This window comes from Ambystoma mexicanum, chromosome 7p (genome assembly GCF_040938575.1).
Source record: "Ambystoma mexicanum isolate Mex_15411 chromosome 7p, UKY_AmexF1_1, whole genome shotgun sequence".
NCBI lineage: Eukaryota > Metazoa > Chordata > Amphibia > Caudata > Ambystomatidae > Ambystoma > Ambystoma mexicanum.
Window position 1 is genome coordinate 777,460,660 of NC_090939.1, and position 24,648 is coordinate 777,485,307.

At 44.0% G+C, this 24,648-nt stretch overlaps 1 protein-coding gene across 1 annotated transcript; it reads left to right on the forward strand.

The window, feature by feature from the left end:
- Positions 1-23,319: 23,319 nt before the first annotated feature.
- Positions 23,320-24,126, forward strand: LOC138525997 (neurofilament heavy polypeptide-like). The gene has a single exon (XM_069636288.1). The coding sequence runs from the start codon at positions 23,320-23,322 to the stop codon at positions 24,124-24,126; it is 807 nt and encodes a 268-aa protein (XP_069492389.1).
- The last annotated feature ends 522 nt before the right edge of the window (positions 24,127-24,648 follow it).

Sequence of the window (24,648 nt, forward strand, 5' to 3'; positions counted from 1 at the left end):
CAAATGCACATTTAAATGTGCTAAAAGTAAATTGTCAGTGAGTTCTCCTCATACCATAAGTACATCCCTGCTCTCTTCCCACCCATTGCATGGCACTGCATCACCCACAGGCAGTGTGTCCACTTCTTCAGGGGGTGGCATGTCCACATTAGGGGGTAGAGGGACATTCCAGCTGAGGAATATGCTGTGTAGCATGGCACAGGCAAGCACAATGTATCCAACCTTTTCAGGCCTGCACATCAATGCCCCTGAAAAGAGTCTTCAAGAGGCCGAAGGTCCGCTCAATACAGAGCCTAGTCCGTATGTGTGCCTCATTGTAGGCCATCTCCTGTGGCATCTGTGGATTCCACACAGGTGTCATGAGCCATGCTAGCTTGGGCTATCCAGCTATCCCAGCAAGGGCAAAGGTCAAAGGTGTCAGTCACAGATCATTGTGGATGTGTTGCCTTTTACAATGGTAGGTTGATAAAAAATTCTGTGCATGCATTTTATGGATATTTTCACAAAAAATGTCTGACAATTAGAGTACTAGCATGTGGACTCATTCAGTATTTGCATTGCCGTCTAGTACCATGCACCCAGCTCACAGCCAACAGTTGTCGCTTTAAGGGTCTGTGATTGTCATGACAGGTTTGTGAACTGAATAACCTCAGCCCTTTAAGATGAGTAGCAATTACCCTGGAGATGGATGGGGATGCAGATTTTATTCATACATCAATAATCGAAATGACTCAGGTAGTTGGCAAAAAAGGATAATTGTTTTATTGTCAATTATCTAAAACAGGGAGTACAACGAACATCAACGAATTCGCTTGATCCTCTTACTCAACAATTTTCATTAAAAAACTGAGCTTATATATCAAAAACTCATAATCACTGACGTTGACCTACTTTACTAACAACGTCATCCTACGTGGTAAACTACAAACACTACTTGAAGTCATACACGTAAGGTAGTCACGTGACTCCATTCTTTACAGTTCTGAGGTTGGCTGGGCATCACTTCTAACTCTGGATGGAGGTTTAAGGGGTTTCCTCATTCGCCTCCCTGTCACTATTTCGTGGCGGGCGAGATGTGGTCTGAACCTGGTTGGTTCCTCAATGCATACAATGCCATTGGTAGGCAATGCAACCACCCTTTTTTCAAGGAAAGCTTCAACTTGTCTATTCTTTCTTTAAGCAAGCCATTGAGCCTCTCACAGATCCCATTTCCTTGTGGATGATGAGCGGAAGAAAACTTGTGCTTTATACCAAGCAACAAGCTAATCTGTTCAAAGAGTTGATTCACAAAATGAGGACCATTATCTGATCTTAATACTTCACATATTCCCCATCTAGGAAATACTTCTCACACTAAGAATTTTGCTGCACAGGTGGAATCTGGGTGTGTACACGGACCAGCTAGAATCCATTGTGAAAAGGGACAGACTACTACAATCATATATCCATTACATGCTTGCAGCATATTGACATAGTCGATATGCAAATGCTGAAAGGGCCCATTAGGTCTCAGGATAACTCCTCTAACTGTGCACAGTGTGTTCCCAGCTGTGCATTTTTGACAAACGATGCAATTCACTATGTAGAATTCAACGTGTTCTAACAAACTTGGTACAAACCACTCATCGGCAATAGTTGCAGCAAGGTTTTCTCTAGTTGTGTGTGCAGGGTAGTGCAGCTGTTCCAGCACCACCCTTAATAAGGCTACAGGCATTACTGGTTTACCAGTGCTATCTTGTCACCACAATGCTTCAGAGGGGTTTAAAGAACACCCTCTTTGCATCCATAGATCCTTCTCATCCTGAGGTGCTTCTCCCTGGACCTCGATTAGTTGTGTTTTTGAAAGATTACTATAGGATTCAGACACACTCATCATTACCACCATTTTTTCATTTACATTAGGTGTATCAAATGATGTGATCATTTCTGAATATACAGCGTGTTTGGCTTCATCATCTGCTGCTTGATTTCCACGTGCGATAAAGTCTGTCTTTTTAGTGTGAGCTGCGCATTTAATGACTGCGATGGCTACTGGGAGTTGTAGTGCCTTAATAAGCTTGTCCAATAAAGCGGCGTGCTGCACTGGAGTGCCATCCGCTCGGAGGTAGCCCCTCCTTTTCCAACATGCTAATCCTGCATTTACAGTCAATGTCACATAGGCAACGTTACTGTACACTGTCACTTCTATCAGTGCCACTAACTCTTCAGCCTGTGCTGAATAGTGAGACAGTAGTCGTGCACTTACCAATTTTTGGAATTCCCCATTGGGTTTGTGTTTTACCACAGCGGCACCTGTATATCTCTGCCCATCATTTTGATCGATCCTTGAAGAACCGTCAATAAAAACAATTTTTCCCCCTGCCAAAGCATTTTCTTTTATCCTAGGGATTTCATCATAGAACTCTTCATATTTCGAACAGTCATGTACATGCTCATCCTTTGCCAGTGGTTCAGCTACAAACATGGCAGGATCACTATTTTGCATCTAACTATTTTAAGCACCAGATTGGATATGAATACCTCATAGGCTATAAGCCTTTTGAGAAGTCAACATCTCTTTTGGATTCTCCAAGATGGCAAATAATGCATGCTCAACAAACGTCATAAAGCATCCCATCACTATACGTGCAGCTTTTTAAATGGCAAACGTAGCGGCTGCCAAAGATCGTTCGCAAGGAAAAAGACCTCTCATCACTGGGTCCGAAATCCCACTGTAATATGCAAATGCAAGGGGCTTGTACACTAATGTGGTTCTCTGTGCAAGGACTGCCGCCATAACAGTACCATCTGTATGAGAAAATATAAATAATTCCTCATCATAATTAGGAATCCCTAAAACTGGCGCTGTACAAAGTGCCTTTTCCAATTCATCAAACCCTTCTTCCATCTCCTCAGTCCAAACTATTTTCTCTGTGCCTTCTTTAAAGCTTGTAATAAAGGCCTTATATATGAGCTGTAGTCAAAGAGACATGCTCTGACATAGTTACTTAGTCCCAGATATCTCTGCATGCGCTTTATCATGTGTGGCTTTGTGGTTTTCAAGATAGCCTCAGCTCTTTCAGGAGTAACTTTTTTTCCTTTCCTTCATGTGAAATCAACTGACCTATATACAACACCTCTTGTTGACAATACTGTAACTTCTCCTTGTCAACTTTAAATCCTTTATCAGCGAGCGTAATCATCAACTGAATAGAATCACGCCTGCACCCTTCCTCTAGAGTGCTGCAAACTAAAATATCTATGTTTTGCAACACAACACTTTCCAGATTAATATTGCTCAAATCCATCTGGAGAACAAAATTGAAAATCGATGGAGACTCACAATACCCTTGAGGTAATCTTGTGCTTTTTAATTTAGTCTGTCTGAACGTAAATTACATCAGATCCTGCATATCTTTGTGTAAGGGGATTGAGAAAAACACATTTTTCAAATCAATCACAGTAAAATATCATGCTTCAACAGGTATTTTACATAAAATTGTAGAAGGATTAGGAACAAGAGGGAACTCAGCCTCTACAGTCTGGTTCATCGGCGAAGGTCTTGAATTAGCCTCCATGACCCCCCCCTTACATTTCTTGATAGGGTACACTGACGTATTACACGGTGACTCTGACATCACCAAGATGCATTGATCCATCATGGCGGAGATTGTCTTAAAAATCCCTTCATTTGCCTCTCGAGACATAGGATACTGTTGTGCTCGAGGTAAAATTGCTCCTGGCTTCAATTTAATCTTTACTTCTCCAACCCCCTTCAATAGGCCTAAGTCATAAGGGCCTGAAGTCCATAATGAGACTGGCACTTTTGCCATGTCTTCATCAAAATATTCCCGACGCTTTTGTGCTATCATCATTTTTTGAGAAACTTCTAGTTTAATGGCTCGTACCCAATAAGTAATGCTAATTCGAAACACTACTTCATCATCAGATGGGAGATCTCCAAACAGATCTTCATCAGTGACGTCAGTTAATCTGTATCCTTCCCCGATGGCGATTACTGTGCACCATCGTCTGCCTTCATTATCAACTCCATCAAGCATAGCTAACTCTCCTCGCACTCTAGCTGTTTGTAATTCTGAGGGAAAGACTTGCCCGTCCTCTTCAAACATAGGTATCCTAGGTCTAAAAAGGAACTCATCAGGTATTCTCACATTTGTGCCTACTAGGCCTGGTAGCCATGTCAACAAAATGCATACCCCATAATGAAAAACCTCAGGTTCCAACGGAACTGCTTGTATGGTCACTTGTCCTGCAAATGCCATAATAAATTCACTCACGTTTAAATAATGCATTCCTGGTGTTGAACACACTATAGCTTCATCAGTAAATGAAATTGTCATATTCAACTTAGTCATTAGATCTCATCCTAATATATTGACAGGTGTCTGCCTTGAATATAGCAGTGGCACCAACATGTCACATTCTGCTATAGAGACTGGTAATTCTTCAGTAAAAGGAACTCTGCTTGTAGCTTCTGTGAAACCTTGAGTATTCATGGCATTGCCAGACATTGAAAATGTTCCCTCTTTTATACACAAGTGTGCTGGACCCGTTTCTACTAAAAACTAAAAATGTTTGCCTCCTATACTGATATCTACCCTCGGTTCCTCATGACGATTCGGCGTCACGGATAGTATCAAACACATCAAGTCTCCCAATGAGCTGTCCTATTGTGGATACAGCCTCATTCCTGTACCTGTAAAAGAATTCCCTTCCTCTACCGTGACACCCACTGTCTTAACTGCCCAATGCTTGTGCTTTGATGTATCTACATAAGTGAATGCTGTGACTGTCCTTGCGGTGGATTCAGTGCTGGTTGCTGTGTTTGCAAACCTTGCTGCATTCTCGGCGCTTGTGCCTGTCGCACTGTTTGACTCTGAGCAAACCCATCTCCACTCTGCTGTGAATATGCAGGTGGGTTTGAAGTCCCCCCTCTTGAAAATGTACCATTCTGCACAAACCCTTGACTTCTAGACACACAAGCAAAATGCCCTGTCATTCAACATGTCCAACATATAGGAGACGTAAATCTCCTATTCTGCCCATCCTGCATATCTTGATTATCATTCTGCATCTTTTGAAACCTTCATTGATTGCTCTGAAAGCTTCCCTGATTATTCAGCCAATTCCCTTGATTATATTGAACATTTCTACCTCAAAATCCTCCTCTTCCCCGTGGAGCAAGTTCATTATTGCCCTGATCAACCTGCCTTTGATTATTTACCTGCGGCATGCTTGTTACCTACTATGAATTCAATCCGTCTCCACTAGTTATCATCGCCCCTTCAATAGCATACTTAGATAATGTCATGATCACTGTTTCCAAGGAGCCAGGACCAGCCCAACGTCCTTGGAAGCAGGCCCCTAACCCTAATCCTAGGCACCAGCCGGTCCCTACTGAGACCTTTTGGACCCTGTCCTGGCGCCGGTGGCACCAGGCTCATCAAAACCATAGGTCCCGGCACTGGAAGCGCCGGGCTCATAATTGGTGTGAAAGTGCTTGGGTGGACTTACCTGCAGCAGACCATGCTGCTTACTTACCAGCCACTTAGAAGCCCTCTGTGAAACAGGAACTACTTTCTTACCTGGGTGGGGCAGCTCCACTCCCTGGATACAGCACTGGAACTCTTCTGGAAACTGGAACTCTTTTCTTACCTAGGCGGGGCCGTGGAAGAAGACGCCTCATCACTCCAAGGCTATTTAAACCACACCCGATAGATGAAACGTGCTTCGCATTATTCTGCATCTGCAGCAGAACGCTCACCGAGTCTGTTCCAGCCTTTCTTCTTTTGATCCTGAACCTGCAAGAATTATACTTACCATTCCTGTACCCAGTCAACATCAGCACCTGCAAAAGACAAGAAACAACAGGTTAGCAAGACGAACTTTACACGCAGTGCTTACTCACCTGATCCATCGGCAGCGGCCGTGTCTCACGCCGCACCTTCGCCTGCAAAGACAACAGCATTGTTATACTTACCGGCACGCTGTGCATTCCGGATTCTTCACGCTGCATCTTCGCCTGCAAAGACAAAAGCATTGTTACACTTACCGGCACGCTGTGAATTCCGGATTTCTTCATTCTGCATCGTCGCCTGTAAAGACAAAGAAAAAGACATTAAGCAGGTATTTACTCACGCCCATCACGCTCGTCGCAATCAAACGCCTGCGAATACTCCGGCGTCTCTTTAACACGAGCTAAGCTGCAAGGAAAGAGACAGTTAGAGCGCTTGCCTTACTTACGAATTTCCAGGCGCTTCACTCCATCTTCCATCTCAAGAGTCCTGCAATACATAAGGGAAAAGCATTATACAGAGTCTTTAATATTAACGTGCCACGCATTTAAAGACTATAAAGACAAAAGGTGTCCAGAAACTTACCGCTCGTGCAGACAACGACGGTAACCATCCTCTGAAGTCAAGAGGTCAATGTTTCACCAGTGAAGGAACTGGCAACGGCACCCTGCACTAGACGCAGATGGAGAGCCCAGCATTCACCTATCTAAGGTGAGCACGTTGACCGGGGGGGGGCTCTACAGACAAGCTGGGAAGAGAGAGAGAGAGAGAGAGAGAGAGAGAGAGAGAGAGAGAGAGAGGGACATTCAACAACCCAGACCTTTAACCCCCATATTCTTTCACCTGCAGAAACCTCACCCTTCGAGTTCGACACACAGGGCGAAGAGGTTTGACCCCAGAAGCCAATCGAGTCCTGCACATCACTTTTCGAGTCACAGACACCTTCCTGCCAAGACCCGCGCCTCCGTGGGAATAAGGTGAGCGTTACAGATAACGTTCTTCTGTACAACTTTGCCTCTTCGCCTTTCCTGATATAATCTTTTTTGCAATTCTTTTCTTGCAAGAGTCTGCAATAATGTGGCGATGGTCAGCTGAATTTCTGCCCCTGGTTTTGCCTCCATACCCACTAACTTCTTGAGCTGCTTCTGTACCGGGTGTGGCAGCCCTTGGCATAGTATATGATGGAACACAGGTATAGATTTCCCCCAAGCCTCGCGTGTCTCCAAGGCCCACTGCTCTCAGAAATTCTGAATGTAAACAAGCGGGTCTTCCCCTTCCTGCATCTTTTTCATCATTATAGCTCCCATAACATACGTGTCTGGATACAGTACCCTTAGCGCTTTCCAGACTGTCGCTCTACACTTATTGAACGGTTCTCTGTCGTGAGCAGTGTTAACCATAGTAACACCAGAATACCCTGCTCTTGACCAAACGTCATCAGCTCTCTCTGTAAGGATGTCAATCAGGAGAGACCCTTAATGTCCCTATAGCCAGTGTATTTCCTCCTGTCATCTTTTCTAATTCATGTATCCATTTCCCAGCGCCAGAAGTTAAACTTGGAAGTTTACACCTTAAGTTATCCTTGTTCATCTGGGGCCAAGGTATATACTGTGGTCTGGCTCCCCCTTTCTCTAGCAAGGGAAACTGTGACACCCCAAGCTCACTCTCATCTCCCATCGTCTGTCTATTCAAGGCAGGGACAATATTTCTGCACCGCCTTCTTCCTGGCAGCGACCTTAGTCTGCTCACATAGGTGGCGACTCCCCCCTCTCAGCATGGGGTTGCCCTTAAGGTCGATCTGACTGCATCAATGATATTGACACCCTAGGTATAGGTATGTCTAAATCTGACCATTTTGCTTCTTTATCCATTGTAAAACAACCCTCAGGACCACATACGTCCCCTCTCTCTTCTCCACGGTAGGTGTCTCTGTATTCATCTGACATTTCCTGTGTCCAACTCGTATAACTTCTCTCCTCCTCATCTCTGTTTAGAGTCAGTCTATCTAAAGACAACTCCTTGGGCCTTGTGCTACAAGAGGCTCCCTCTGTATCGTACAACTGTGTACTCTTGAGTCGATCATTTTTTCCCTTCCCTTTTAATTCTTTCTGGGCTCTCATGTCATGATAAACTTTATCAATCGCTTCCCCAATGCTTCTAGAGTCCAATGCGTCCTCTAGATTTACTCTAGATGGGCCTGGTAATGACTCGTATTCTGGGAAGAACTCCTCTATGTACTTCAATGCTACTTCTGAAGTGGATTCCTTACCTCCTTCTCCAGGCGATCGAGATCACGTGCTCTTTACCTTCTTTTTTGTTCAATGTCATCATCAAGCTCTCTACGCTTTATTGCTTCCTCTCTCACCCTGTCTACCTCTTTCTTCTTCATATCCCTTCTTTCGTTTGCTTTCGTATCTCCTCATCCTTTCACCTTTGCATTCTCTTATCCCTTAACTTCTGTTCCTCCTCTTCTATTCTCTGTCTTTCCAACCTTTCCCGTTCATCGATTGGCCTTTTTCTGTTATCTTGTTTTCTTTGTTCCTCTACTTTTTCCTGTTTCTTCAATTGTTCATCCTGATACAACTGCTCCCATCTTTGTCTAGCTCTCCTTTTCGCCTCTTCTTCTTTCGATCGTTCCTCCTTTTCTTTATCCTTTTCATCTTGCCCATCTTGATCTTTTTTTTGTCTTACATCGTTCGTGCCTTTACCATCGAGTTTGAGCAAAATCTGTCCACCCATCCATTCGTTCTGTAGAAGTGCTAACTCATCAGCTTTATCTTTTTCTCCCTTCCATCTCTTTATTTCCCTTCCTATATCTAAAGGTGTGCTTGCGCGATCACTTCTCTCCCTGTCGCGTCTCTCCTTGTCCCTCGGGACCTTAGGGATTACATCTTTCTCAGTATTTATCTCTGTGCCCTTATCACTGCTTTGCGCAGGTGACTCGTATGCCTGGATGCTATACCCTGTTGTTGCTTTAAGCTCCCTCAATGTGTACAACCCATTGTCATTCTTGTTTTGGCTGTCTATTTCAAGTGGGGTCACCCTCTGTGCATACATTAAGGAACAAAGCAATAGGAGGCGGCTCTTCTCTTTCCTCCTGGTACATTTTCCAAAGCTCTAAGCTCGCTAGTCGATTGTCTAGCTTTTTCCCCATATATGCTGCATGCAGATATGTCGTTGTATGCTGCAGGACTGCTTTCAATAGTGACCCTCCTTGTGGCCACGGCATTACCATTTTGTCTGCAGTTCCCTTAACCCATTCTGTACTATATTGTCTAAGCTTAGGTGCATGTTTCGGCAATTGCTCGCAGAGGTGCACAAGTGGAGCAACATCCTCCATTTTTGATTCGTCACTCTTGACTATCAATACTTGTTTGCTTTTGTCACAGTTTTAAAAACAATAAATTTCAGAAACACAATATAATATAAGCATGCACCAATCGTCGCAGGATCTAATCCCTTTAAATCACGTTTTTTATTTAATCTTGCTAAAAAACACCACCGTAAATTCATCCAAACAATTACATTTTCCAACCTGATGTTTATCCTTTTTTCATCAATCACTTTTGACTATGATGTCATCACCAACACATAAATACATAAAACAAACTGACAAACAGACACACTCGACCGGTCACATATATCTCTTATCTCTTACGATCTTTTCTCTAAGACTCGTCTTGCCCTCTAAATCAATACTCCTACAGAGTTTAAATCAACCTCTTTAAGTTACGTCTTTAACCAAACTCATCATCTACGTCATCCACTATAGGATTTTAGGTTCAGATTTCTTCTGTTACGTTCTTTAAATGCAGGCACAGGGTGTACTCTATCATCATGGCATTCTCCTCATGATGCCTCTTAATTGTTTGGCCTCACACAAGTTAATTTCGTACTCAATTTTTAACACTCTTATTCTCAAGTTAAGTTTACCTCACCTAGCTCAGTTACTCGTATTCCCCTTATCACCTCTTTTCACTCGTTACCTATACACAGTTTTGCCACCTTGCTCAGATATTTACTCACCATTCGCATGTTCATCTTCCGACTCTCGGGATCGTACACCTTTTCTACTGACTCTTCAACTTCCTGTTCATTCAGCTTCCCGTGGGAGGTCTAAAACCGGAGGGATCTGTCACACCCTACTTGTAAGATTTTAGCAATTAAACTTAACTACTATCAATGGGGAGCTTCACGTGCTGTTAGCCGAATGGCAGAGGTCGTGTGATATTGCAAGGACTCCAAAGTTTACTTATGTCAATGGATTTTTTAAACCATCCTCTCCACTACCACGTGAACTGAATAACCTCAGCCCTTTAAGATGAGTAGCAATTACCCTGGAGATGGATGGGGATGCAGATTTTATTCATACATCAATAATCGAACCGACTCAGGTAGTTGACAAAAAAGGATAACTGTTTTATTGTCAATTATCTAAAACAGGGAGTACAACAAACATCAACGAATTCGCTTGATCGTCTTACTCAGCAAGTTTAATGAAAAATATCAAAAAATCTTCATCACTGACGTTGACCTACGTAACTACCAACGTCATCCTACGTGGCAAACTACAAAAGCCTACGAGTAACTGTGATAGGCTCTTAGTGAACATCTAAGTATACAATCAATAATAACCTAAAAAGTATGAATATGTGATTGATTACTTATCATCAGGTGAGGCAACTAAGCCCTCCTCCTAAAATGACCACGTATGAACGTCACTAAATATACAACGTCCTATTGGCTACACAAACTATAGGACCCTTAATTATGCGGTCCCCTACAATTGGTTGGCACTGTAACCTTCTTCAGTACTTTTCCACCTACGCCTAGCAGCACACAGGCTGGCCTTCCAGGTGGTGGTGAGCTCGTTTTAACCATAGCTTCCCACCAATTAGCATATCAATCCTTCCTCACCTCAGTAGTCTGCTCAGTCATTTAGGCTTTGACGCTCGGCCTTGAGTTTGTTCTGTACTGTGGAGAATTCAGGGGTGTGAAGGTACGCTCTGCCCTCATGCATAGGTGTGAGCATCTTGCTCGTCCAACTTCATCCTGCCATGTGACTGAAGACCATGGAATTGAGCCTTTAATGTCTTTAAAATACTATTTTTTAATAGACCTCTGACGTCTCCCTTGTTGTGTCCTTGTCTTCTGAAAAGGAGCTATTCTTTCACACGATTTTGTATCCAATGTCAGTTCACTCCAGCCTGATAAGACAATGGTTTCTTGGCTTGGCTTCATGGCTTATCCAGCCTCGCCTTTCTGAGATTCACTTGGTAATTCATTTGTTTTCTTACTGCGACACATTGAAAATGCGGCTTCCTTTACAGTCCAACTCTGCTATAACACGTAGTGGAAACATCCATCCTTTACTCTTTAAGCACATAGGTATATATATTGGTGCATGCCGCAATCTATTCACTATAAAGCTAGCCTCAGGATTACTTAGTTTACTTGCATTTCCTTTTCATCTGTACACGTGTAAAATGACTGAATGTCTCTATCAGTTCTGTAGCATATGTTTCTTCACCTTGATCCCAAGATGTCACTTATCTTTGATACTTTCTTGATGCCTTATAGAATATCTGCATTCTCTAGTCTCTGCATCTTTTCTAGGCACATCAGCTCAGCTCTGTGTGACGTCACCATTCCTCTTTGCCATTCATTTGCTCTGCTTCTTCTGGGATTTCATTCAAATGGCCATCATATTTTCTTGTATGCAGGTACGTTTTTTTTCAATGCGAACCTTGCCTCCAGGATTCTCCTAGGTAGCGGTGTACCCACAGCTACTGCACGGTTTTTCGCATTCGGACTCCCAACATATAGGCAATATAGGTGAGGTGGTTAAGGTGGGGGTACTTGGCTCCCTCTCTACAATGCCATGGTGCCTCTTGTGGGCCTGTGCTTTGCTCTCATGCATGTTCTATGATGGTTGGTGAGTTCTACCTCAACAGGTTTCTGTTGTCTGTGTCTATTCCACCATGGTGTCATATACCTGAGTGCATGGCATTACCACTGCCAGTGTTACATTTTTGTTGGTGCAGTGTCGTATTTTATGGTGCAATGAACAGGGATGTTTGATGTTGCATTGTGGTACCTGTAGACATGTGTGTGTTTTGGCAGCCTATTGGGGCAATGCGCATTTGCGAATTCATATAGCATTGTTCATCATGTCCAAGTCCTTTTGGTTGTAGGCTGTCATTTGTGCAGGGATAGGGTAGGTCCTGCATGTTGTGGGGTGTATTTAAAGGCCTCAAACAGAAGTCCCTTTCACATGAATAGCAAGATTTTAAACACTGAAACAAAAACGGCCTGCCCTTTGTTTTTGTTTTTCAAGTACAATTAAAGAGCGTTGTGGAAAGGGCCTTCCTCATATTACCAATGGATAAGCATAATTTTAATTTACAAAAGAAGGAGGAATCAAAGATCCCTTTCACATGGAAAACAGGATTTTAAACATTGAAAACAAAAATGGCTTGCACAGGTGCAAATAAAAGCAGTTTAAAAGTGAAAATAAAATATCACTGCTCACAGAAAAATGTCAGGAAAACAAAACATGATGTGTGGGTTGAAAAGAAGCAGTGTATATTATGTTTCACCTACAAAACACCAGTGACATTTGGAAAATCCACTTTATCTTCATGGAAAATGTCAGCTGGCTGTTGGCAAAACTTCACAAGGAAATCTCACACTCCCAGCCTGGATGTCACATCTCCCATCTAATGACCAACTGCAATAAAAATGTCCTGCTAAATGTGTCAAAATGCAGTGTTCTCTAGACCTGCTGGCTCTGAAAGCATTGACTTCAAGAGAAGTTACCTCTTGGCTGGACCATGACTAATATGTGTGAAAATGGGGGCACCCACTTCAAAGAGCAAGCTTCCAACACAAAGGAGACTGATAAAGGTACAGGCTGGCCCAGTGAAAACAAATGGCCGGAAGGTAGGAGGAAGGGCCATTTGTCCCACATGAAGATTCAAAATTAATTTAAAAGGACTATTATCATTTAGGCCTTTTTCTCAGCCATCATAAGCTGGATGGGTTTCATCTATGTACCATTTTCTATGTAATTCCCAGGTGTTTTTGGGATAAAATCCATCTACCTGTGAATCTGGGAACTGTAATGGCCAGTTAAACTAGGTTTCTCGCTGATCTGAACATGTTCCAAATGTGAGAGTTGGTGAGCAGGTGGAAAATGAAATTAGGGATATGCTTAATAACTTACATATTCTTAACTGTTGTGCTTTTTATGGAAATGGCAGAAAGGGGACAGATGACCATGCTATATGGTACGGATTTGGTGGTCAGTTTATCTAATTCTCCATGATTAGCTGAATCATAAAATATGTTTAGTATTGCAGTTGCTAGTAAAATTATGAAGTTGTGATACATAACTAGTTCTTGGCAAAAAATTGAAAGGCCGATGACAAATGGGAATTGCCATATGTTGCTCCAGACGCCTAAACCAATCCTGACTTGGAGGCTGGGTTTGGGAGGAGAGAGAAGGGTAACTGTCCAATCCTGGTGGCAGAGATTATTGCAGGGTACTTCCCCAAGATTGTTAAATTGGTGGTGTCATCCCTGCTACATAAGGGGGACTGCACACATAGAGGAACAGACAGAAAAATGGAGGCAGACAGACAAGAGACTGACCAACAGGAAGGCTGCGGAAACTTACCATTTGACAGCTGTAAGGAGACACCAGAGAAGATTGCTGAGAGTACATCTGGGTGGAGCTGTCTATTTACAGGAAGGTATCCACGCTGACTGGGTCCTATGGTGGAGAGCGTGAGGCCATCTTTCAGAATGGAGTGACCAGACCCCTGCCTTATCTTTTCAGAGTTTCCAGAGATGCAGCTGGCTTTCCTGAACTTTAAACAGAGGCTTGCTATGTAGGTAGAATGGAGCCCTGGAAAACCAAAAGGTGGGCGAGTCTGCTTGCCTTAAATCCCTTCCCCTTATAGTGGGCAGGGGGAAAAACTGTGTAGATACTTAGCCTATTTAACCAAAAATATAAATTTAATACATTCCCGATTTGGCATAGAACTATGGGGTGAATTTTGTTGAAATTCAAAATTAACAAAGCTCACTTCCCAGTGTGTACTGAAAACGATAGCCTATACATTAATTGGGGTAATCCCTGTCCAGCTGACCCTGACTTCTTTAAGGAAGAGGGGTGTCTTTGCTTTTAAATCAGTCCAACCTTTTTATCCAGCTTTCCCAACACAGGCCTTTCAGTAAGGGGGGTCTGAAATCCAAAATATCCCAAATCATTCCAATTGTTCTGTCTGACTTCCCAACATAGACCAAAGCAATGGGGGGAGGGGGCTCTGACAACAAATTACTACATCACCCTGTGTTTATTTTAAACCAAAAGTATGAGTGAAATCATAATTGCCATATGTATTTGTACCAATCTCAAATTCCTACTGGTAGCCTTTTAAGCCTGCAGGAAAATCAAAATCGCACATTACACGATAATCACGGCATCATAATTGATCAGTGTAATTATTTCATAAATTGAAATGAGCAGAAAGTGAAGAATTCTAATTGTGTTCTTTTTAATTTCACTTTTGTGATTTATTTATGCTAAGAGAAGTTGATTGTGCGGTGCCACTGATAAAGTGGTGTTTGACATTTTCGTGCTAATTTCTATTACTTTTAATTTAAATCAATACCAATATATTTCCCGACCTGGTCCTTGGCTCATTGTTAGCTCAAGGGAGAGGGATCCAAGGAGCCTGATATATGTCTGTGATAGGGCTAAAGAAACGAATCTGTTAAACAGTTTGTTGGGTAAACACTTGAGTGGGGAGGAAAGGAACTCCCTTTGTTGACGTTGGCTTCTCAATAAACAGTTACAAATTGGGGGCTCAGGCCAGGATTAAGCTTTCTATTCCTGAACCATGACAAGTACATTATGACAGTCTATTCATTTTCATGCAATTGCATTAAGGTGGAGGGAAAGTCATCTTTGTTTTGTTAAAGTGCCGCTAGGACTTTACCCATGAGTTCCAGGGAGGTGCTCAGGAAAAATGATGATTGTGTAAGAATGTATTTGTGTGAGAAAATCAAGCAGGAACACTATGATTTTGCCCTTGCATAAAGAAAGTTTTATAAAAGTGCAAAAAGTCAATTGTGAAAATGACTACTGTACAGATTGGTGAAACCAGGAAGCATCTCCTAACTAAATTATTTCTTAAAGAGGAATGGGTTGAGGACAATGCCGGAAACTGGCAAACCAGAATTATGTGGCAGGTTACCTCAGTAAGCAATATTTGGCTTGAAGCCGGACTATTGCAAAAAGCATGTGAAACATTTTATATGACAGCTGCTTGTGATGAACAGATACAAATGGCTTAGCTAGCTGCTCAGTTATATTTTGATTTGTTTTTAGTAGAAGAGCGTTGGGAAAATAGGGAGGCTTGTACAACGAATCAGGGTGGAGTCCAGTCACAGGCCCAGGATTGTGTTCAAACATGAGCTGAAAACACTGCAAAAAGAGAGTGCAGATCGTGAAACACAGTTCTGTGCACTGAAAAATGCACATAATTATTGTGTAGAAAATCTGAGCACAGTGCAACACAAGCTAAAGGACCATGTTGCTCATAATAGAGTCATTTTGGATGACATTATGGCCTTTTAATGGCAAATAACGCAGTTGAAAAATTAAAACAGTCAGCTAATTATCAAAGGCGTTGATTCCCAAAATTACTTTAATTAGACAAATCAGCAGGTAAATATTCTGAAACAACATAAGACACAGCTGGCTCAGGAAAAATACCTCTTGAATCAGGATAACAGCTATTACAGAGAGTAAATCAGTTGGAAATGGAGGTAGAAAAGGGACAGTCAGGTTCTCAGGAAATGACAAAGAATTAGAGAAGAGAGGATTGAGTTAGTAGAGCGAGTGAGGCAAAAAGAAGCTGAACTATTAGAGGCAGCAAAATGTAGGGATGAACAAGAGAAAGATGAGTCTCCCGAAGGAAAAGCGCCTTAAATATGCACACAACTTACAAGGCTCACAGAGGGTGATTGAATCACTTCAGCAGGAGGTGCAGCAAACAAAGGATCGGTTGGTAGCTCAGAGCAGAGTGCATGAGATTAATCAGGCCTTAGTGTCAGAATTAAAAAGCTAGCTCTCTGAATACCAACAGCAAATAAATAAAGAGAGACACAGGTGTGAGAGCCTCACCAAGGAAATCGAAAATTATAAACAGGACCTGAGGCACCCAGACCAATCAGTATGTGGCACAAGGCCCACCGATCAAGGTGAAGCACACTTGCCAACAGGGCCCTCATGCCAGCCATTTACAGCCTCTCATGCACAAATGGGAACCAACCTCATGCATGCCACCTATCAAGACCAGGGTGGCATGAGGAAGTTAGACTTGCCCAGGGCTAGCCCAACTGATCAAGAAGGACAGTCCCTGTCTGATATTGATGAGTATTCATCTCTACCACAAAGAAGGGAACGTGGCCGGACCAGTGTGTTCTGGGAAGCAAGGAATAAGATGGTAAGTACCTCAGACCATGAAAACTCTTATGAGGAGAAAGTCAGGGAGTAAGATTGGCTGAAGATGCAACTACAAAGAAACCACCTGGCCCGCTTCGCTGAAGGAGAAAACCCACACCCTCAGGCTAGGAGGGGTATTCTAAAAACCTCTGTATATTCAGGGGAGGGGGTGAATTCCCCAGACTCACAAGTAGGAGGGATGAGGAAACTAGGTTCTATCTTGGACCTGAAAGGAACTCCAGGGAGAGTGACCCTGGGAGTTCAATTTGGTCCAGGCAAAAGGAGTCCAGACCCTGTTGTTCTGGGAGATATTCTCAGTCTCACAGAGATAGGGAGTGCCTAGAAGACAGGTAAGGGAGCAAGGGTTTTGTGAAAGACCCAGTGAGATAAATCAAAGCCATAAAGAAGCTTCCTGTCTCCATACCACAAGAATGCCAAGTATTCGGTATTGGAGCACCTGGAACTTTATGAGCAGATGACGGCATCATTCCAGATCAGGAATGATGTGAATTGTATAGCATTTGCTAAATGTACATTCTCACCTCAGTACACCAGTTTCTTTGCAGGACAAGTGGACCACGATCATTATAAATGGTCCACTTATAAGGCAGATAACAAGGGGGGTCTTGGGAGACTCTCTGGCAGACATGTGTCCTGGTTACAAGAACCTTACCCAGAGTTTTTAGCTCACTATCTTTCACAGAGGAGAAATATCCTAAACATACCAGTCTTTGTCCTGCCCTGAGGCAGTCCAGCACCGAAATGCTAGGCAATTCTCCTCTGAACAAGAGTACCAACAACATTTCGGTGCTGGACTGCCCCAGGGCAGGAGAAAGACTGATATGTTTAGGATATTTCTCCTCTGTGAAAGATAGTGAGCTAAAGACTCTGGGTAAGGCTCTTGCAACCAGGATCATCATCAATGATCTGGGGCGCATGCTGAGGGCTCTTGCTAGGCTATTGTCCTCTGAACAAGAGTACCAACAGAAACTCCAGACACGTGTTTCGGTCTGGTTGAACCTCATCAGTAGGGTGTAGCTGTGCCTCTCTAAGAATATTGAGCAAGGGGTCCAAGTCTAGATTCCCCTAGTAACTTAGGCTGAGACCCAAAGTTACTTGAAATATGCAAAAAACAATGGGGGTCCTGGGAGACTCTCTGCCAGACATGAGTCCTGGTTACAAGAGCCTTACCCAGAGTCTTTAGCTCACTATGTTTCACAGAGGAGAAATATCCTAAACATATCAGTATTTGTCCTGCCCTGGGGCAGTCCAGCACCGAAATGCTAGGCAATTCTCCTCTGAACAAGAGTACCAACAACATTTCGGTGCTGGACTGCCCCAGGGCAGGACAAAGACTGATATGTTTAGGATATTTCTCCTCTGTGAAAGATAGTGAGCTAAAGACTCTGGGTAAGGCTCTTGTAACCAGGATCATCATCAATGATCTGGGGCACATGCTGAGTGCTCAGTCCAACTCTCAACCTAACCCTCAACAGCAAACTTGTAAGCCAAACATGATTGAAATGGAGGGGGTGTCCTTTCTCCAAACAGGTTCTGAGAACTGTTGCCAGGTAACTGGGGACAGCCAAGGAGCCGGGGAAAAGAAGGATTTCCCAAAAACTCCCATTGCAAGTTGCAACTTTTTTTTTAATATAGATTCATGATCTTTCACACACAAAACTGCCCAAGATCACACAGTGTTCGAGTTCAATATTAAGAAAATGACCACCGGCTGTCAAATAACTCACACTTTCTTGACACCTTGCAGGAAAAGGAAGGTCGCTTTTATGCACCTTGCATGATGTCTCCTCCTCGTCCTTCTCCTCCTCCTCCTCTTTGCACCCTGTGCGGTTCTTCCTGCCTCAGTAGGTCAATGCGCAGCCTGAGCAGCTGCATGTCCTAGTTCGCAACGGCTTGGGGCAGCATGGTGGTGGAAACTGTGCTTGGGGAAGGCATTTGCCTTGTGTAGCCTTCTTGAGTGGATTGGGAGCATCAGTGGAATCATTTCTATTACCCGTCTGCATCTGCACTGTGTTTTCAGCAGAATTACTGCCCATTTTCAGTGCTATGTTAGCAGTATTTCTACTTGTGAGACAGTGGAAATACCGTTTTGTGTTTTGGCGGTAATTCCGCCGGTGGTACTGGCGCTGGGGGTGCATTCACCATGTGTTGGCTGTAATTCTGCAGCAGTAATTGCACCGGTGCTAATTACGTCAGCTGTATTACCACCGATTTATATTCGGCTGTACCGTAATAGTGCCGGTACTTCCGCTACCGCCACTTTTACTGTACACCAGCCAACTTGTAATCAGCCCCAATGTCTGAATTACCTCTGAGGCCGAGCGGATAAATCAACCTTCATCCCTGATTTAGACCCTGGATCTCTCTTGTTCGGGGGCAGACCCCTTTAGCACAATGTTGAGCGCATAGTGAATGACGATGACTGACTATTCAACCCAGTAAAGTAAGTAGGGAGTGATCAGGCTTTTCTGTGTCCCAGGAAAATACTAACCGCACATCTGTTCCAAATCCTTAATACTGGCACTCAATGGCAGAATACCGATTTCGGCATCTGGGATTTTGCTTCGGCCCATGATCATTCCAGAAGCCCTTGCCAGGCTTACAAGGGAGTCTCAGCAGCAACTCATCGCCTCTGCGGGACAGTCGGCAACAGACGTAGAATGTGTGGTATCTCATCTCCCTTGGAAGGACTGGCAGTGATTTCAAAGTGTTGACGGCTGATAGGGACAGTGTGTAGAGCATGAAGAGACGCAGCAACGCATATCTGCTCCGAGTGCAAAGTGACATCTCAGAGAAGTGCACGGCAGCCTCCACCAGCGTTGCCTAAACATGGGAAGGAATGATGCACGAGGCTGTCCTTCATACGGAAAGATGCGGGCAGCTACACACAGCGCCCGGTGAAAGACACGTGATTACCTTCACGTTCAAAGACATAGGAATGACGTCAGCCAAAGCCAGGATTCCGGCTGTCGCAGCGGCGCTAAAACTGCCATTTTGACTCGTTGCCATCTCACAATCCACACATCCGCAGCTCTCCCTCAATGTGGCGCTGGCCCTTTAAGGGCTATGTATGTTGGCAGACTGACTGAATAATAAAACCACTACAAGGAAATTTAAGTTATATATATATATATATAACGAAGTGGATGGCATTACAAAAACCCTTTATCCTGGTCCATTCCATGCACGAGGTGAATGTATGGCCAGGTGTATGAATGCACTATATTCACAACGCAGCTGCGCTTTTTGGTCTGGATCTGCGCCAGTCCAGTACATTAAATGATGTACTAACCTATTGCCCATGCTGCTAAAAATGCACGTTCAAGTTAATGTTTCTTGCCTACCTTGAAGAAGAGAACCAAGCATTGAAAAGGACAATAACTTTGACTTTTGTACAGGGATTGTATATTAACTTATTTGTCAGGCTTTGCCATTATACCATTTGCAAGTTATTCCCACCATATTTCAAGGGCGTTCAATCATTTGACAGATATTGCTATGATATGCTCTGAAGCGCGCATCAAGTGGCAACTATTGCTATCATATAGTCGTTAAGTCGTTATTGCCATCAATAGCCCAGGTAAACAGACCATTTCCAAATGTTGTCACCAAATGCCCAGACAATCAAACCATTGCCATCCTGTGTCCAGGTACAGACACCATTACTGGAGGTAAAGGCAGTTAGCAATTCAAGGTTCATTATATCCAATGTGCTCTTAATAGCCAGAATCCGTTATCCTGAGTTAACACAGCAGTCCCAGGATCCATTTTGGAAGTTAACACAGCAGATCCAGATTGCATTATGGCTGATTTACACCGAAGTCCCATATTCCAAAAGTCGAATTAGCATAACAGTTTCGGATTCCAGTATGCCCGGTTAACTCAGTAGGACAAGATTCAATCATGGTCCGATAGCACAGTAAATCCACATTCTAGTATGCACAGTACAATGGTTCCAGGTACCATAATCGCAGTTAAGCAGTAAAAAAACGGGTTTGATCATGCTCAGTATAGCAGTGCCAGATTACAGTATTCCCAGTTACCAGAGTAAGGTCTCATTCCCTCTTTCCCTTTCACAAAAGTAAAACCAGATTCCCTTATGTTAAGTTAGCACAGTAAGGCCAGATTCTACTACTTGCTGTTAGAAGAGTAAGGCATATTCAAGAATGAGCGTGCTGCACACCGCCAGATTCCCAGCAATCCCTGTGGCATTTGTCTTCATTTTTGCTGCGGCTAACCTGCCACTCAGGAGCCAAAACCAAAAAAGGACCTTCACCTCCCCCTAGCCCAAATGTTATCTGGAACATACAACATAAAAAGAACAAGTGGATACCTAAGTACTTCGGGGACAGTGTGCCTTTGAAAGCCACTGCTTTAAGGGTGTCTGTGCTTTTTTAGCCAGGCTTATTTTCTATTATCACAGTATTATGTGGTTGGGTGAAGAACTTGCTGGTGTGAGCATGTAATGAACCTGTTTGCGAACAGCATCAGCCTGGCCTAAACAGCCTCCGTGTTGACACTCCTACACGCCTACCCAGGTGTTTAAGGAGGAGTGGTGTGGCTTGTCTCCCGGCCTGTCCATCTTTACTAACACTAAACCCATGCTAAATACCGTGATTTGCTTGATGTGGTTACAGGTGGTGCACTCCCTAGGGTACCCTTGAGACTCACAAGCCCAAGAGGCAAAGGTCTGGCTCTCCTTGCCAGATGACCTGCTCCGCCACAAACGCAGAAGGTTCTGCACCAAGGATAAGGGACAGGCGCCGGGCTACAGGGAAAATGTAGGCCCTAGACAAAGACATGGGAGCTCAGCGCATAGTGAATGACAATGACTGACTAATCAACCCAGTAAAATAAGGAGGGAAGGTGCAGGCTGTTCTGTGTCCTAGGTAAGTACTACCCGCACATCGGTTCCAAATCCTTAAAACTGGCATTCAATGGCAGAATACCGATTTTCGGCATCTGCCAAGTCCCATATTTCTCCCTACCTTACCCAATTTGCCAATATGCTATTTCTGATGCCAACAAGGTCACTTTGAACTTCCTTTTACCCTCCCCCCCCCTGTGCTCATCCTGATCCCAGTAACTTAAACAACTTGATTTGGAGCAGCATTGAACATGCCAGCTATGCTGCCCAGGTTTCGGAAAAGTCTCTGAACAATTAGCAGTCCAAGACCTTGAGGATACGGTCATGTCTGCCAAATCAAGGGACCAAGAAAAGGTTAGTGGTGATCTGCTTACATCACTACCTGGGTACACACACTCACCATGGAAGTGCACAATGTTGTTACTTGACCATTCCAAATAGATGGACCATTCAAAATGAATGACTGCCAAAATACTTTTGGAACCAGCCAAGTGACAGGCCAACATGCCTTTTAAATGTAAGCGAAATTAAATCTAAATGGCGTGATTTAAGGACCCAGGTGAACTTATACCTTTCTCCGCAAGTACCAGTCAGCGAGGAAGGAACACACTACTTCACCAGCAATTGGGACCAAATTGGGAAAGGTGAAACAGGAAACGGCAACGCCAGGCATTTGGCAGCTGAAAGGGAAGCAACAGGATATAAGATCAACACAATATGTCTGGTACCTCTTACTGTATCCCCTCCATATGAAACCTGCCAAGTTCAGGAGAAGGCAAGTGGTGGGTAGCTGAAGATCCACAGCCAACGACACAAGGACGAAAACAAGGCAACCTGTCCCGAATGGCACAAGGGCACAACTAAAGGAGAAGGGGGAGGAATCCAGAAATTGCCACAGGGTTCCACCAAGTTCTGACGAATAGAAACAGTTAGGTAGTCCAGAGTTCCCAAAAATCCCAAAAGGGGAGAGCCAAATAGTTCCAGGAAAACAAACAAGCAAAGTCCAAAAACTTCCCAAATCCAGAAGAAGAGCCGGTTCACCAAAGTCTAAAACATAATCCAAAACCAATCCAAAAGGGAGAGCCAAATGTCTAAAAAGCCAAAAGATCCAATCCTGGAAGTCAAAAGCACAAGGAATGAAAAGCCACTCACAGATCAGCTGTGAGCCGTCGTCGGATTGTTTAATACTGCTGAACACCAGGTTGCTTACTGGTTGTGTCATGAGGTGACTTGCCAGTGTGAAGTCACCGCTTTGCCACTCTGCCGGCGCATCCACTGGCACAGTGAGGTGTCCGCCAAGTGCCATGGCAAATCCCAGCCATGACACAGGAGCAGACACAAGCACGGTGCTCCTGGCAAACAGAGGGAGAGCGGTCGCAGCAATTGGCGTGCACCAGAGCTCCAGATGGTGATGCGGGGCATCGCTGTGATCCGAGCGGAAGAGGTGTTGAGTTCATGACACTAAAGCATTCATGGGGATGGTGGGAAAAAAGGAGAGAAGATAAGGGATGGAGTGAACAGGGATAATGAAGTCTGAGGAAGAAAGGATGGCAAGGGCGGGGAAGCCCAAGTGGCAAAAGGATGAGCACCCCATCAGCAGAAGACCATTTTAGGATTCAATCGTAGTGAGCTGAGAATTCAATGTACAAGAGAAGAAGGGTACAAGAGAGGTGATCAGAGGGCTCTCATGATGATGGGCTGCCGACTCGACAGACCCCCTGATCCCAAAAAGGCCCACGGCAACTTTCAAACCACAGTCCCTAATTGGGGGAGAAGAAGCAGTAGGTGAACCCACAGCCATCAAATTGTACGCCTGCATTTACCCATGGCCTCTAGCTCTGAGGACTGGATCACTGACATACAGTAAGTGGATGCCTGGATGTGAATACCACCACACATTCTGACCCGCAGTGAGGCTTACAGTAAAACCTCCAAGTGAACTTGTGACAACAGAGAAGGACGCTCCTGATGGGGCACCCACAATGAAACAATATGCAATCAGTGTTCTATGAGTTTCCAAGTGATGTGTTAACTGTCTAGAAAATGACTTCATTAGTCCCTCGTTAGCTCCACTTATCACCAGAGAGGGACCACCTGCGAATGGAGAGAGTAAGGAAGAAATGTGGGAACCTGCAAATGGGGAGAGTAAGCAAGAAGTGTGGGAACCTGCGAATGTAGAGAGTAAGGAAGAAGTGTGGGAACCTGCAAATGGGGAGAGTAAGGAAGAAGTGTGGGAACCTGCGAATGGAGAGAGTAAGGAAGAAGTGTGGGAACCTGCGAATATAGAGAGTAAGGAAGAAGTGTGGGAACCTGCGAATGGAGAGAGTAAGGAGGAAGTGTGGGAACCTGCGAATATAGAGAGTAAGGAAGAAGTGTGGGAACCTGCGAATGGAGAGGGTAAGGAAGAAGTGTGGGAACCTGAGAATGGAGAGAGTAAGGAGGAAGTGTGGGAACCTGTGAATATAGAGAGTAAGGAAGAAGTGTGGGAACCTGCGAATGGAGAGGGTAAGGAAGAAGTGTGGGAACCTGAGAATGGAGAGAGTAAGGAGGAAGTGTGGGAACCTGCGAATATAGAGAGTAAGGAAGAAGTGTGGGAACCTGCGAATGGAGAGGGTAAGGAAGAAGTGTGGGAACCTGAGAATGGAGAGAATAAGGAGGAAGTGTGGGAACCTGCGAATATAGAGAGTAAGGAAGAAGTGTGGGAACCTGCGAATGGAGAGGGTAAGGAAGAAGTGTGGGAACCTGAGAATGGAGAGAGTAAGGAGGAAGTGTGGGAACCTGCGAATATAGAGAGTAAGGAAGAAGTGTGGGAACCTGCGAATGGAGAGGGTAAGGAAGAAGTGTGGGAACCTGCGAATGGAGAGAGTAAGGAAGAAGTGTGGGAACCTACAAATATAGAGCGTACGGAAGAAGAGTTTGAACGCTGACACATGTGCAAGTGTATTTCCTAGTAGATCCTTGTTAAAAAGAAGGGCAACTCCCCCAAGATGCACAACATGGCAAATGTAGTCAGAAATTCATTCCTGAAAGAAAACGTTCTTATTAACCATGCCAGTCAAACAACTGTGACTAATTTCTTCTCACAGGCCGAAATGGGTCCCCATGGCAAATTCACTGAATAGATCAATACATATACACCAGACACTCACCATCATTTCACCCAAACAGTACGAATCAAACTGCCTCATTATGAGTTTGGTGGTAATTTGGCATTAAATCTGCTCAATGACCATCAGAATCGTTTACCAAGACCGCCACTCGGTCTCGTGGGTTTACCACTGGATGACAAGTGGCAGTTGGGTGGTAACATTCCCATTTTCTGGAATCCTGCACTACATGGGCATTTTGGCAGATTTACAGTGAGTGGTAATTTCGCCACAGTAAATCTGACAATTTTTTCAAGAAAAGTGGAGGATTTACCTCCAGCTTTTTGTTGGACAAGAATCCTC